A 17552-nucleotide genomic window follows, 5' to 3' on the forward strand; every position below is an offset into this window, starting at 1 on the left:
CCCTACTTCATCACGCTCGGAACCGAGCTGGCCGAGCAGGGTCAGGAGCACCAGAACGGCCAGCAGGCCATGTCGCTGGCCATCCTGCGCGTTATCCGCCTGGTGCGCGTCTTCCGCATCTTCAAGCTGTCCCGCCACTCCAAGGGTCTGCAGATCCTGGGTCAGACCCTCAAGGCCAGCATGCGCGAACTGGGCCTGCTTATCTTCTTCCTCTTCATCGGTGTCATCCTCTTCTCCAGCGCCGTCTTCTTCGCCGAGGCCGACGAGCCCGAGTCGCACTTCTCCAGCATCCCCGACGCCTTCTGGTGGGCGGTGGTTACCATGACGACGGTGGGCTACGGCGACATGAGGCCGGTGACGGTGGGCGGGAAGATCGTGGGCTCGCTGTGCGCCATCGCGGGCGTGCTGACCATCGCGCTGCCCGTGCCCGTCATCGTGTCCAACTTCAACTACTTCTACCACCGCGAGACCGACCAGGACCAGTCCTCCCTCAAAGACGAGCCCGCCTCCCCCGAACTCAAACACGACGACCAGGAGCGCAAGGACTCGGCGGGGGGGCCGGACAAGAGCAACGTGAAGGCCAACAGCAGTTTGGACCTGAAAAGTTCTCTGTACGCCTTCTGCCTCGACACACGGGAAACTGACCTGTAGGAGCGGGGCGCCCCCTGCAGGACACCTGTACATATCGCGACTGGAGCTCTTCCACCTGCCCCCGTGCGCGGTGCGCGTCCGGCGCGCGTCTCTCCTCTCTCAGGTTCCGACCCCAAACCTTTGTGCCCCTCCAAACTCTCAGAGGACCCGCGCACGGACACGTGACTGATAGCAGGTCAGTGGTACACGTGATGACGTCACGGGCGACTTTGTAGATTGATGAGGAGTGGGTGTGTCCCGCAGACCATTGCGTAACCTCTACATGTAAGCGTATGGGCATCTGGAGCCAGTGGACCAGAACAGGACGCGCACCTTGGCCCGCATCTTTCATTACTTTCATGTCATTTCACGCCATAATTACGGCACCTCGTTTCCATGGTGACCAACGACAGCTGATGCTCTCCTTTTTACTTTTTACTCATCAACGCACACAAGACAGATGGGTGCTAATTAGCAACACGTATACACATGCTAACCGACAGAACGGGCCGAGTCACGTGATCACCGACATACACGCGTTAATCTATTGAACACACATGTTCACATACACATTGAACACACACACTATAGCCTATAGAACACATATGTTCACCTACACGTATACACACACACTAACCTATAAAACACACATGTTCATCTCCACATTGAACACACACTAACCTATAGAACACACACATGTTCACCTACACATTGAAAACACAAACTATAGCCTATAGAACACACATGTTCACCTACACGTATACACACACACTAACCTATTGAACACACATGTTCGCCTACATACGTAACACACACGTTCACCTACACATTGAACACACACACTATAGCCTATAGAACACATATGTTCACCTACACGTATACACACACTAACCTATAAAACACACATGTTCATCTCCACATTGAACACACACTAACCTATAGAACACACACATGTTCACCTACACATTGAACACACAAACTATAGCCTATAGAACACACATGTTCACCTACACGTATACACACACACTAACCTATAGAACACACATGTTCATCTCCACATTTAACACACACTAACTTATAGAACACACATTCATCTACACATTGAACACACACTAACCTATAAAACACACATGTTCACCTACACGTACACACACACACTATCCTTTAAAACACACATGCTTACTTACACATTGAACACAAACCAACCTATAAAACACACGTTCACCTACACATTGAACACACACCAACCTATAGAACACACATAGAACACACACTAACCTATAAAACACACATGTTCACCTACACGTACACACACACACTAACCTATAGAACACACATGCTCACTTACACATTGAACACACACTATAGAACACACATGTTCACCTACATGTACATATACCCACACACACTAACCTATAAAACACACATGTTCACTTACACGTATACACACACACTAAGCTATAGAACACACATGTTCACCTACACGTATACACACAAACTAACCTATACAACACACATGTTCACCTACACATTGAACACACACTAACCTATAGAACACACACACTAACCTATAGAACACACACACTAACCGATAGAACACACATGTTCACCTACACATTGAACACACACTAACCTATAAAACACACATGTTTACCTACATGTACATATACCCACACACACTAACCTATAAAACACACAAGTTCATCTCCACATTGCACACACACTAACCTATAAAACACACATGTTCACCTACACGTATACACACACTAAGCTATAGAACACACATGTTCACTTACACATTGAACACACACTAACCTATAGAACACACATGTTCATCTACACATTGAACACACACACTAACCTATAGAACACACATGTTCACCTACATGTACATAAACCCACACACACTAACCTATAGAACACACATGTTCACCTACATATTGAACACACACACTATAGCCTATAGAATACACATGTTCATCTCCGCATTGAACACACACTAACCTATAGAACACACACTAACCTATAAAGCATACATGTTCACCTACGTGTATACACACACACACTAACCTATAGAACACACATGTTCACCTACACGTATACACACACACTAACCTATAGAACACACACGTTCACCTACACATTGAACACAAACTAACCTATAGAACACACACGTTCACCTACACATTGAACACAAACTAACCTATACAACACACATGTTCACCTACATACATAACAGACGTTCACCTACACTTTGAACACACACACACACTAACCTATAAAACACACATGTTCACCTACATTTACATATACCCACACACACTAACCTATAGAACAAACATGTTCACCTACACAATGAACACACACTAACCTATAGAACACACATGTTCACCTACATATTGAACACACACTAACCTATAGAACACACATGTTCACCTACATGTATACACACACACTAACACCAACCTACAGACCACACATGTTCACCTACCTACCTAACACACATTCACCTACAGTACATATTGAACACATACACATACTAACCTATAGAACACACATGTTCACCTACACGTTTACACACACACTAACCTATAGAACACACATGTTCACCTACACGTATACACACACACACACTAACCTATAGACATCACACATGTTCACCTACACGTATACACACACACACTAACCTATAGAACACACATGTTCACCTACACGTATACACACACACTAACCTATAGAACACACATGTTCACCTACACGTATACACACACACACTAACCTATAGACATCACACATGTTCACCTACACGTATACACACACACACACTAACCTATAGAACACACATGTTCACCTACACGTATACACACACACTAACCTATAGAACACACATGTTCACCTACTATATAACACACGTTCACCTACACATTGAACACACACACACTAACCTATAGAACACACATGTTCAGCAACACGTATACACACACACACTGTTCACCTACCTTTATAGATAGTACTAGATAGATAGTACTTTATTGATTCCTTTAGGAGAGTTCCTTCAGGAAAATTAAAACTTTATAACACAAAAGTTCACCGATCACTTGAACACACACACTAACCTATAGAACACATATGTTCACCTACCTTTATAACACAAAAGTTCACCTATTACTTGAACACACACACTAACCTATAGAACACACATGTTCACCAACATGTATACACACACACTAACCTATAGAACACACATGTTCACCTACCTTTATAACACAAAAGTTGACCTTTTACTTGAACACACACACTAACCTTTAGAACACACATGTTCACCTACTTATATACACACTAACCTATAGAACACACATGTTCACCTACACGTATAGACACACTAACCTATAGAACACACATGTTCACCGACACGTATACATAAACTAACTTATAGAACATGCTGACAGACTTGTTCACTTACAAACTAATACACATGTTTACTTACATAAAGACACTAATCTATATACCATCTTAACACACATGTTCACCTACACAAATACACAGACCTATAGAACACATATGTTCACCTAAACACTGAACACACACACATTCACCTACATATTGAATCCACACTGACCTACAGAACACACATGTTCACCTACATGTATAACACACACACACTAACCTATACTGTATAACATACATATTCAGGTATACATTTAACACACAAAAACCTATATAACACACATGTTCACCTACACAATGAAACACACACACTAACCTATAGAACACGCCGACATGTGTTCACTTACACACATGCGCACTAACTTAAAGAACATAGTAACACACGTGTTCACCTACCTACGCATACACACACTCAACTATAGAACACGCGAACATGTGTTCAGCTACACGTGCACACACTGACTTATAGAACGCACGTTCACTAACACGTACACAAACTAACCTACAGAACGCGCTAACACACGTGTTTACCTACACGTATACACACACACACAAACTGACTTCTAGAACATGCTGACAGACTTGTTCACTTACATGTATACACACTAACCGATACAACACGCTAATACACGTGTTTACCTTCACATACACACTAATCTATACAACATGTTAACACACATGTTCTCCTACACATACACACACTAATCTATAGAACACATATGTTCACCTACACATATGCATACACACAAACCTATATGACACATTAACCTACACAAATACACACTAACCAATAGTACACGCCAACATGTGTGTTTGCCTACAAATAGACACGCTAACTTATATAGAACACAGTTCACCCACGTGCGTTCACACACTCACCTATAGAACATGCTAACACACCTTCATTCAACACATACACAAACTAACCTGTACAACACGCTAACACAAGCGTTCACCTACATGTATACACATACTATCTTATATAACACACATGTTCACTTACATATCACACACTATACTATAGACAACACAAGTTCACCTACAGTGGGGCAAAAAAGTATTTAGTCAGTCACCGATTGTGCAAGTTCTCCCGCTTAAAATGATGACAGAGGTCCGTAATTTTCATCATAGGTACACTTCAACTGTGAGGGACAGAATGTGAAAAAAAAATCCAGGAATTCACATTGTAGGAATTTTAAAGAATTTATTTGTAAATTATAGTGGAAAATAAGTATTTGGTCAACCATTCAAAGCTCTCACTGATGGAAGGAGGTTTTGGCTCAAAATCTCACGAAACATGGCCCCATTCATTCTTTCCTTAACACGGATCAATCGTCCTGTCCCCTTAGCAGAAAAACAGCCCCAAAGCATGATGTTTCCACCCCCATGCTTCACAGTAGGTGTGGTGTTCTTAGGATGCAACTCAGTATTCTTCTTCCTCCAAACACGACGAGTTGAGTTTATACCAAAATGGATACATGGATGATACAGTAGAGGATTGGGATAATGTCATGTGGTCAGATGAAACCAAAATAGGTATAAACTCAACTCGTCGTGTCTGGAGGAAGAAGAATACTGAGTTGCATCCCAAGAACACCAGACCTACTGTGAAGCATGGGGGTGGAAACATCATGCTTTGGGGCGGTTTTTCTGCTAAGGGGACAGGACGATTGATCCGTGTTAAGGAAAGAATGAATGGGGCCATGTATCGTGAGATTTTGAGCCAAAACCTCCTTCCATCAGTGAGAGCTTTGAATGGTTGACCAAATACTTATTTTCCACCATAATTTACAAATAAATTCTTTAAAATTCCTACAATGTGAATTCCTGGATTATTTTTTCACATTCTGTCTCTCAGAGTTGAAGAGTTCCTATGATGAAAATTACAGACCTGGGTCATCATTTTAAGTGGGAGAACTTGCACAATCGGTGGCTGACTAAATACTGTTTTGCCCCACTCTACATTATGTAAACACACTAACTTACAGAACACGCTAAAACCACTTGTTCACCTACACTTACACACACTTACTTGTAGACCACACATGTTCACCTACATGTAAATACACACACTAACTTATAGAACACCCTAACACGTGTTCACATGTACAAACTAACCTATAGAAACTTTAACACACATGTTTACGTAGGCATTCACATTCACTAATAACACACACAAAGTCACCTGTAACAACACAAACACTTACCATAGAACCTTCAAACAAAGGGTGTCCAAAGTGCGGCCCGGGGGCCATTTGCGGCCCGCCGGTAATTTTTTAACGGGCCCACGGCCAATTTTAAAAATACAATTGAAACATTTTTAAAACGTAAAAAGTGATATAAAAGAGCAAACGGGTAAAATGTAAAAAGAAAATGTTGCAATGTTTACTCTAATAACACAAAGCTACCATGCAGGCTGTTTCTTTCTTTAAAAAATAATAATGAATCAAAAAGAATGTCATTATGAATTATTGACCTATTCAAGGCTCCAATTACGTCACGTAATATTTTCAACTTTGAGATATTTTTGGGGTAAAATGTTGCATATTTTGTTTGACATAAAAAACTGAGCTGTTTTTTTTTTTAAAAAAAAGGGCCTAAAATTAACAAACAAAAAACATAAACACCATTAAAACGTATAATTGACGGATAGATCTGAAGTTGATCTCGAGATTATTGTGTTAAAAGTAAACAGTAAAAGAATGTATAATTTATTTCTTAACACTTTAATGAGTAGGACCCTTTTGGATCCCCAAAATTTGTTTTAAGTGTCATTGCTCAAAAAATAATAATGAATTAAAATCAATGGTGTTATTAGTTATTGACTTTTTTAAGGCTCCAATTATTATATAATCTCAAATATTCCACTTAAAAATATATTGGGTGATAATATTGCATATTTTATGTTTTTTCCATCAAAAAACAGGGTTTTCTTTGACAAAAAGAGCATACAACTTAAATCATTAAAATCATTATATTGACGGATGGGCCTAATGTTAATCTGGAGATTTAGAACTTGGTTAATAAAAAAACAAAATTTTTAATATTTTTTTGACCAAAACCCTTTGGGGTCCCCGGGATCAAGCCTGAGTGGAGGCCTAAATGTATATTGGTTATATGTATATATATATACTTATATATATATTGGGGCGGTATAGCTCGGTTGGTAGAGTGGCCGTGCCAGCAACTTGAGGGTTGCAGGTTCGATCCCCGCTTCCGCCATCCTAGTCACTGTCGTTGTGTCCTTGGGCAAGGCACTTTACCCACCTGCTCCCAGTGCCACCCACACTGGTTTAAATGTAACTTAGATATTGGGTTTCACTATGTAAAGCGCTTTGAGTCACTAGAGAAAAGCGCTATATAAATATAATTCACTTCACTTCACTTATACATATATTGTATTGGTTTTTAAAATAGAAAAATGTCAAAATGACCCCCGCTTGCTTTGATTTTTCAGTCTGCGGCCCTAAGTGAAAAAAGTTTGGACACCCCTGTTCTAACAGGTGCTCTTACACATTTCACATATAAACTTATAGAACAAACATGTTCACGTGTACATATAAACACTAACTTATAGTACACGCATGTTATCTTAGATGTAGGCAAAATAAAACATGCTAACAGATGTGTTCACCTACACATAAACATCTAAGCTACAGAACACACTAACACATGTTCACTAACTTGTGTTCACTTTCGCGCATGATACACACTAACTTATAGTACACATGTTCATTTCGACATATACAGTACAGGCCAAACATTTGGACACATTGATTGATTGATTGATTGATACTTTTATTAGTAGATTGCACAGTTCAGTACATATTCCGTACAATTGACCACTAAATGGTAACACCCGAATAAGTTTTTTAACTTGTTTAAGTCGGGGTCCACGTTAATCAATTCATGGTACAAATATATACTATCAACATAATACAGTCATCACACAAGTTAATCATCATAGTATGTACATTGAATTATTTACATTATTTACAATCCGGGGGGTGGGATGAGGAGCTTTGGTTGATATCAGAACTTCAGTCATCAACAATTGCATCAACAGAGAAATGTGGACATTGAAACAGTGTAGGTTTTACTTAGTAGGATATGTACAGCCAGCAGAGAACATAGTGAGTTCACATAGCATAAGAACAAGTATATACATTAGAAGTGCATTTGAGTTGTTTATAATCCGGGGAGATGGGATGTGAATGGAGGAGGGTATTAGTAAAGTGTTGAAGTTGCCTGGAGGTGTTGTTTTAGAGCGGTTTTGAAGGAATATAGAGATGCACTTACTTTTACACCTGTTGGGATTGCATTCCACATTGATGTGGCATAGAAAGAGAATGAGTTAAGACCTTTGTTAGATCGGAATCTGGGTTTAACGTGGTTTGTGGAGCTCCCCCTGGTGTTGTGGTTATGGCGGTCATTTACGTTAAGGAAGTAGTTTGACATGTACTTCGGTATCAAGGAGGTGTAGCGGATTTTATAGACTAGGCTCAGTGCAAGTTGTTTTATTCTGTCCTCCACCCTGAGCCAGCCCACTTTGGAGAAGTGGGTTGGATTGAGGTGTGATCTGGGGTGGAGGTCTAAAAGTAACCGGATTAGCTTATTCTGGGATGTTTGGAGTCTAGATTTGAGGGTTTTGGAGGTGCTGGGGTACCAGGAGGTGCAAGCGTAATCGAAGAAGGGTTGAATGAGAGTTCCCGCTAGAATCCTCAAGGTGCTTTTGTTGACCAGAGAGGAGATTCTGTAGAGGAATCTCGTTCTTTGGTTGACCTTTTTGATCACCTTGGTTGCCATTTTATCACAGGAAAGATTAGCCTCTAGAATGGAACCTAGGTAGGTGATCTCATCTTTCCTGGTGATAACAATGTCACCCACTTTTATAGTGAAGTCACTGACCTTCTTAAGTTTGATATGGGACCCAAATAGGATGGATTCCGTTTTACCTAAGTGTATGGATAGCTTGTTGTCAGCGAGCCAGGTGCAAATATTGAGGAGTTCAGCACTGAGGATTTGTTCCACCTGTGACTTGTCCTTGCCGGATACCAGCATGGCCGAGTCATCCGCAAACAGGAACAATTCACAGTGGCATGCTGATGGCATGTCATTCACGTATACTAGGAACAGTAAAGGTCCTAGTATACTCCCCTGAGGGACTCCACAGCTTACTGAGAGGGGAGGGGACATGGTGCCGTTCACCTCTACCACCTGTTTCCTCCCCTCCAAGTAAGATTGCATCCAGCTTGATGAGGTTTCGTCGAATCCGATTGCTCGGAGCTTATCCAACAGTATAGCGTGGTTAACGGTGTCAAAGGCCTTCTGAATGTCCAGCATGACCATGCCGCAGTATTTGCCCGCGTCCACCTCATGTTTGATGTGGTCGGTCAGATAGAGAAGGCATGTGTCAGTGGAGTGGTTAGTTCTGAAGCCGGATTGGAATTTGTACATTAGTTTATTAGTAGCAAGGTATCTATCAACCTGTTCATAAACTATTTTCTCCATTACTTTCGAAATGGAACTGAGAATAGAAACAGGTCGGTAGTTACCAGGTTCTAATTTCACATCTTCTCATTCAATGGGTTTTCTTTATTTTCATGACTATTTACATTGTAGATTGTCACTGAAGGCATCAAAACTATGAATGAACACGTGGAGTTATAACTGAAAACATGTTTTATAGTCCAATTACTTCAAAATAGCCACACTTTGCTCCGATTAGTCTTTTGCACACTCTTGGCATTCTCTCGATGAGCTTCAGAAGGTAGTCACCTGAAAGGGCTTTCACTTCACAGGTGTAATAGTTTTAATGCCTTCAGTGACAATCTACAATATAAACAGTCATAAAAATAAAGAAAACGCATTGAAATGAGAAGGTGTGTCCAAACTTTTGGCCTGTACTGTACACACCCTGACCTATAAAATATGTGTTCACTTAAATGTCCAATACACACTAATTTATGCAACACACATGTTCATTTAGACATATCCACGCCTTGACCTCTAAAACACGTGTGTTCACTTAAACACATATAAAATGCTAACTTATAGAACACACATACTCACCTACACGTATAAGACATACCAACCTATGAAATACATGTGTTCACTTACACATAAAACACACATTAACCTATAAAACACGTGTTCACTTATACATATAAAACACACAAACCTATAAAACACATGTTCACTTATACATATAACACACACAAACCTATAAAACGCGTGTTCACTTACACATATAACAGACATTAACTTATAAAACACGAGTTCACCTACACATAAAACACACATTAACCTATAAAACATGTGTTCACTTACACATATAACAGACATTAACTTATAAAACTCGTGTTCACTTGCACATATAACACATATTAACCTATAAAACACATGTTCACCCACACATATAACACATATTAACCTATAAAACACATGTTCACCCACACATATAACACACAAACCTATAAAACGTGTGTTTCCTTACACAGAAAACACGTGTTCACTTACACACATAACACACACAAACCTATAAAACACATGTTCACTAATACATAACTCACACAAACCTATAGAATGTGTTTACTTACACATATAACAGACATTAATTTATAAAACGTGTTCATTTACACATATAAAACACACAAACTATAGATTCAGTGTTCACTTACACATATAACACACACAAACCTATAGAACACGTGTTCACTTACATATTTAACAAACACAAACCTATAAAACACGTGTTAACTTACACATATAACACACAAACCTATAGAACCCATGTGTTCACTTACACATATAACACACACAAACCTATAAAACACATGTTCACTTACACATATAACACACAAACCAATAGAACGTGTGTTTATTTACACATATAACGGACATTAATTTATAAAATACGTGTTCACTTACACATATAATACACACAAACCTATAGAACACATGTTCACTAATACATGTAACACACACAAACCTATAGAACGTGTGTTTACTTACACATATAACAGACATTAATTTATAAAACACATGTTCACTTATACATATAACACACATTAACCTATAAAACACATATTCACTTACAAATTTAACACACATTAACTTATAAAACAGTGTTCACTTACACATGTAACACACACAAACCTATAAAACACATGTTCACTAATACATATAAAACACACAAACTATAGAACCAGTGTTCACTTATACATATAACACACATTAACCTATAAAAAAAATGTTCATACTTAACACACACAAACCTATAAAACAAATGTTCACTAATACATATAAAACACACAAACTATAGAACCAGTGTTCACTTGCACATATAACACACATTAACCTATAAAAAAAAATGTTCATACTTAACACACACAAACCTATAAAACACATGTTCACTTATACATAACACTTATACATAACACACACAAACCTATAGAACCCATGTGTTCACTTACACATATAATACACACAAACCTATAAAACACATGTTCACTAATACATAAAACACACACAAACCTATAGAACATGTGTTTACTTACACATGTAACAGACATTAATTTATAAAACACATGTTCACTTACAAATTTAACACACATTAACTTATAAAACAGTGTTCACTTACACATATAACACACACAAACCTATAAAACACATGTTCACTAATACATATAAAACACACAAATTATAGAACCAGTGTTCACTTACACATACAACACACATTAACCTATAAAAAAAATGTTCATACTTAACACACACAAACCTATAAAACACATGTTCACTAATACATAAAACACACACAAACCTATAGAACCCATGTGTTCACTTACACATATAATACACACAATCTATAGAACACATGTTCACTAATACATAAAACACACACAAACCTATAGAACATGTGTTTACTTACACATATAACAGACATTAATTTATAAAACACATGTTCACTTATACATATAACACACATTAACCTATTAAACACATGTTCACTTACAAATTTAACACACATTAACTTATAAAACAGTGTTCACTTACACATGTAACACACACAAACCTATAAAACACATGTTCACTAATACATATAAAACACACAAACTATAGAACCAGTGTTCACTTACACATATAACACACATTAACCTATAAAAAAAAATTTCACTTACATACTTAACACACACAAACCTATAAAACACATGTTCACTTACACATATAATACACACAAACCTATAAAACACATGTTCACTTATACATAACACACAAACCTATAGAAACCATGTGTTCACTTACACATATAATACACACTAACCTATAAAACACATGTTCACTTATACATAACAAACACAAACCTATAAAACACATGTTCACTTACACATATAATACACACTAACCTATAAAACACATGTTCACTTATACATATAACACACAAACCTATAGAACCCATGTATTCACTTACACTTATAATACACACTAACCTATTGAACACGTGTTCGCTTACACATATAAGACACACTAACTGGTTCCCCTACACCTATAATATGTATTCACCTACACACACACGTGCACAGAACGTGTTAAATCCCACGCCAAGTTCTGTATTCACATACAGCACACGCTCAAGTATAGAGCAGGCCCGCGTTTCAGAGAAGCTAAGCGCTGAAGCGGCGTGTCGTGAGAGTCGTGTCCTTGAAGGGCTGCTGGTGTGTGACAGCAGCAGATTAAAAAAAGGCAGAAATTACACACACACACAAAAAAAAGTGGAAATATCTTGTCAAAGCTGGCCAGTGATGGACGTCTCGTTTGGCTGCCCACACTAAAACTGCGTCGGATTTAATCCTCACTTTACTTCCATAATCTCACATCATGCACACCATTCTTAGAAACACACACACACACACACACACTATCTATATTTGATAAGTGCTGGCTGAGCATGAGCGACATGGGCACGTGCACACGCGTGTTCTTAAAGTGTCCAGCGACAGAGCCTCAAAGCGAGAGATTAGCGCAAGTTACTTTCTGGAAGTCCACAAGCCGAGAAGCGCTGGAAGCGGGAGAGACGACGCGAGGAGGAAGTTACATAACATACACACATACATACATACATACATACACACACACACACACACACACACACACACACACACAGACATGCACGAGCAATGGCAGCCTGAAAGAAAACCAAAAAAACAACTGCACTCGCCAGACGTTAAAACTGGTCGTCGCGTGGCAGCTCAAAAAGGTGGATTTATTAGAGAACTTGATCAGGGAACCTCAAGCACATGTGCACATCACGCCGTGTCATTAGCGTGATTAGCAGTCGTGTTGGCTGGGGACACGGCGACGCGAGCGCTTACGTAAGCTAATTGTTTAGCCGGCAGCCAGCTTGGTGAATTGTTGGCATGACGCTCCTTCAAGTCAAACTTTGTGACATCACACACACACACACACACACACACACACACACGGCGGGCACCCTGTGACACACGGCGACGCCGCCGATGTGGAAATGATGGCGGCGTGCGCTCATGTGGAAACGTGCATGCCTCTTTGTCCTCTTCTTTTCTGCTCCTCTGCTTCTTTTCTTTGGGTGGTCTTTTAACGTGCGTGCACGTTGCAGCGTGGTCAAAGGGTGACCTGGCGCGGGAGCGAGGCGTGACCCCGGGGCGTCTCAGCGTCCGGTCAAGGATGTCCAGTCCGGTGATGCGCTGGTGCTGTGGAAGCGGTAACCATGGCGACCGCAGCGGCTGTCATCTTCTATTGGCCTCGAAAGCAGCTTTGTGTCCTCCGTGGTTGCTTTTTGATACGGGGGGGGGGGGGGGGGGTCAAGGAGCGGGACCTCAACACACCTGGGCGCACGGGATCAGACAGCGTGAGGCGTGTCAGGTGCGAAGGAGGGAAGCGGCGCTGCATATGCTGCGGTGGATTACAGTCATCCAACTTAATGCCTGACAGCGTGCAATCATTCATAACTAGACGGGCGGCGGCGGCGGCGGGTGCATGCGGCCTCGCCATCTGCCGCAACGCGCGGGATTAACTTCGAGGAAGATGCGGGGGGGGGGGGGAGGACCCGCGTGCGTGCGCGCACACATGCACATCTGCAGTCAAAACAAGACGCGTTATGTGTGGTGTGACTTACGTGTGTGTCTGTTTCCTGCAGAGTGGCTGACCTCTGACCCTTCACCTGCTGCACGTCCCCTTTGATCCCCCCCCCCTCCCGCCCTGCCCCCTGGACCTCTGTGCCTTGCAGCAAAGCAGCGGATGGTTCCTTCTCGGTGTTGTGAGCCGCCGCCGCCGCCACGGGGGAGGGGTCGCTGTGAAGAAAAACAACATGTCAAAGAGTCATCTATTTTTCTACCTGGGGAGCCCCCCCCCCCTCCCTTAAGCCATATCTACCTGCTGCACTGGTGTGCATGTTACCCCACATGCATGTTTGGACCGCGCCTGTCCCTTTAAGGACCCCTCCCACTAAACACTGCCAAAAGGTCTGCAAAAGCCAAAAGTTTGTGTGGTGTTTGTGAACATGTTATTTTTAATGTTATTTATGCAGAAAAGTGATGGAATAAATTCCATACAATTCCAGTGTCTCTTTATTCCTATGACATCCACTAGGTGGAGCCATTCAGCAACTAAAGCTATTTTAAAAAAGGAAAACACACATTGATGGAGGTCAGAGGTCACTCACTAGAACAGTAGATTCTGTGGTCTTAAAGGCCTACTGAAACCCACTACTGATAGTTTATATATCAGGGGTCGGGAACCTTTTTGGCTGAGAGAGCCATACAAGCCAAATATTTTAGAAAGTATTTCTGTGAGAGCCATATAATATTTTCATTTAAAACTAAATACAACTAAATGTGTGCATTATTAAGTTAGACTAACATTTTTAGAGTATAATAAGTCTCTAATTCTTTTTAATAACATTGTTATTCTGAAGCTAACCAACAATAAATAAAATACTTCTTACCCTTAATGCGATTTCTTGAACAGGCGCGGTAGAAACCGGATGGATGGATTAAAATGCATGAGAATGTTTTATATTTTGAACGTTCTTTTTGACATTGTGATTACCAGCGGAATTATTCATTACTTATCATGTTAAGCAAAGTCAGCTAAGATTTATCTGAAAGCCAGGTGCGGTCATCAAAAGAGCCACATCTGGCTCTAGAGCCATAGGTTCCCTACCCCTGTTATATATCAATGATGAAATATTAACATTGCAACACATGCCAATACAGCCGGTTTAGTTTACTAAATTACAGTTTTAAAATTTCCCGCGGAGTTTCTTGTTGAAAACGTCGCGGAATGATGACGCATGCGCGTGACGTCTCGGGTTGTAGCGGACATATTAGCCCAGCACCACACACGGCTAAAAGTAGTCTCTTTCCATCGCATAATTACAGAGTAATTTTGACATCTGTGTTGCTGAATCTTTTGCAATTTGTTCAATTAATAATGGAGACTATAAAGAAGAATGCTGTTGGTGGAAAGCGGTGGATTGCAGCTGCCTTTAGCACCGAAACACAGCCTGTGTTTCTTTGTTGGGAAGCTTTAACACAGAGCGGTCAAGTGAACATGTTTCTCTACGTCAACCGGCAAGTTTTTGGATGGGAAAATTGTGATATTAAGTCGGCTCTTACCGGAGACTTCAGTGGATTATGCGACCTCATCCTGCAGCCCTCCGACTTTCAGGTATGACTTTTCAATCTCGCTAAAACACTATTAAAACAATAAGCAGATAAGGGATCTTCCAGAATTATCCGAGTAACTGTGTCTAATTACACCTGAAACGGTCCCTTTTAAATGGGTTGTACTTGTGTAGCGCTTTTCTACCTTCAAGGTACTCAAAGCGCTTTGACACTACTTCCACATTTACCCATTCACACACTGATGGAGGGAGCTGCCATGCAAGGCGCCAACCAGCACCCATCAGGAGCAAGGGTGAAGTGTTTTGCTCAGGACACAACGGACGTGACGAGGTTGGTACTAGGTGGGATTTGAACCAGGGACCCTCGGGTTGCGCACGGCCACTCCCCCACTGCGCCACGCCGTCCCTTTTCTTTTTTTTGTGCTTCACTCTAACTTTCCTCATCCACGAATCTTTCATCTTCGCTCAAAAATAATGGGGAAATTGTCGCTTTCTCGGTCCAAATAGCTCTTGATGCTGGAGGCTATGATTATAAACAATGTGAGGATGTGAGGAGCTCTACAACCCGTGACATCACGTGCACATCACCTGCTACTTCCGGTAAAGGCAAGGCTTTTTTATTAGCGACCAAAAGTTGCAAACTTTATCGTCGATGTTCTCTACCAAATCCTTTCAGCAAAAATATGGCAATATCGCGAAATGATCAAGTATGACACATATAATGGACCTCCTATCCCCGTTTAAATAAGAAAATCTAATTTTGAGTAGGCCTTTAATTTGTATAATTAGGTTTTAATTATAAAATATACAGTGGATGGAGATAACGACAAATGAACTCTTTGGTTGCATAGCAGCTAGTTGCACAGGTGGTCTGTCACTTTAAGAGAATGATGGCCGCTAATGAAAGAACCCACACAGTTATTAGCCTAAAGTTTCATGTTCTCCTTATTTCAAAGTTCTGTGGAAGTTTTGCTACTCAAGTAAAGCAAACCAATAAAAAAAGAGTATTTATTTTATATTTTTATTGTCTCCCATACATCATACTACAATCTACCGCACTCTATTCTATCATGTTTCATTATGTTATCAACTACACTTTCTGTACTATTATATTTTACTATTCCTGACAGGATTATAAAGTAGAGCGTAGAACCGTACAACACAATAAAATCCAATAGAATAGAACAGACTAGCATAGAATACAAGATAACCACGTAGAATACAGTAGGATAGAATAAAGAAAGATAAGATAGAATAGAATGAATACAATACAATATCCATCTATTCATTTTTTACAGCTTGTCCCAGTTGGGTTCGTGGGAGCGCTGGAGCCTATCTCAGGTACAATTGGGCAGAAGGCAGCGTACACCCTGGACAAGTTGCCACCTCATCACAGGCATAAAATAAAATATAATGTAGTCAAATATAATATGATACGATAAATAACGTATATATATATATATATATATATATATATATATATATATATAGTACATATAAATATTATAGAATATGATGAAATAGATGAGAAAACCACAAAATAGAATACAATAGAATATAAATATAAAGTAAAATAAAAAATGGGTTTGCATAGAACAGAGTGCAATGTAATAAAGTAGAACAAAGGAATTTAAAATAGAACAATATCAATTACAAAAAACTAATAATAGAAGGTAGAATATAAACAGAAGGTAGATTATGATTTAAGAAAAAGATTTTATTGTAAAAAAAAATAAATAGTGTGTAACAGATTGAAACAGAATAGAATAGAGTGGTGTATAATAAAATAAAATATTGTATAAGAGAATTGAAG

At 40.0% G+C, this 17552-nt stretch overlaps 1 protein-coding gene across 1 annotated transcript in view; it reads left to right on the top strand.

The window, feature by feature from the left end:
* LOC133561285 (potassium voltage-gated channel subfamily A member 1-like) overlaps window positions 1–14647 on the top strand; it is a 15819-nt gene extending 1172 nt beyond the window's left edge. Inside the window, exons 1-2 of the mRNA XM_061914649.1 lie at window positions 1–826; window positions 14252–14647. The exon at window positions 1–826 is cut by the window's left edge and continues 1172 nt beyond it. Of these exons, the coding sequence (XP_061770633.1) occupies window positions 1–651 (651 nt within the window). The 3' untranslated portion in view covers window positions 652–826; window positions 14252–14647. The remainder of the gene's footprint in view (window positions 827–14251) is intronic.
* The last annotated feature ends 2905 nt before the right edge of the window (window positions 14648–17552 follow it).

This window comes from Nerophis ophidion, linkage group LG10 (assembly GCF_033978795.1).
Source record: "Nerophis ophidion isolate RoL-2023_Sa linkage group LG10, RoL_Noph_v1.0, whole genome shotgun sequence".
NCBI classification, from domain to species: domain Eukaryota; kingdom Metazoa; phylum Chordata; class Actinopteri; order Syngnathiformes; family Syngnathidae; genus Nerophis; species Nerophis ophidion.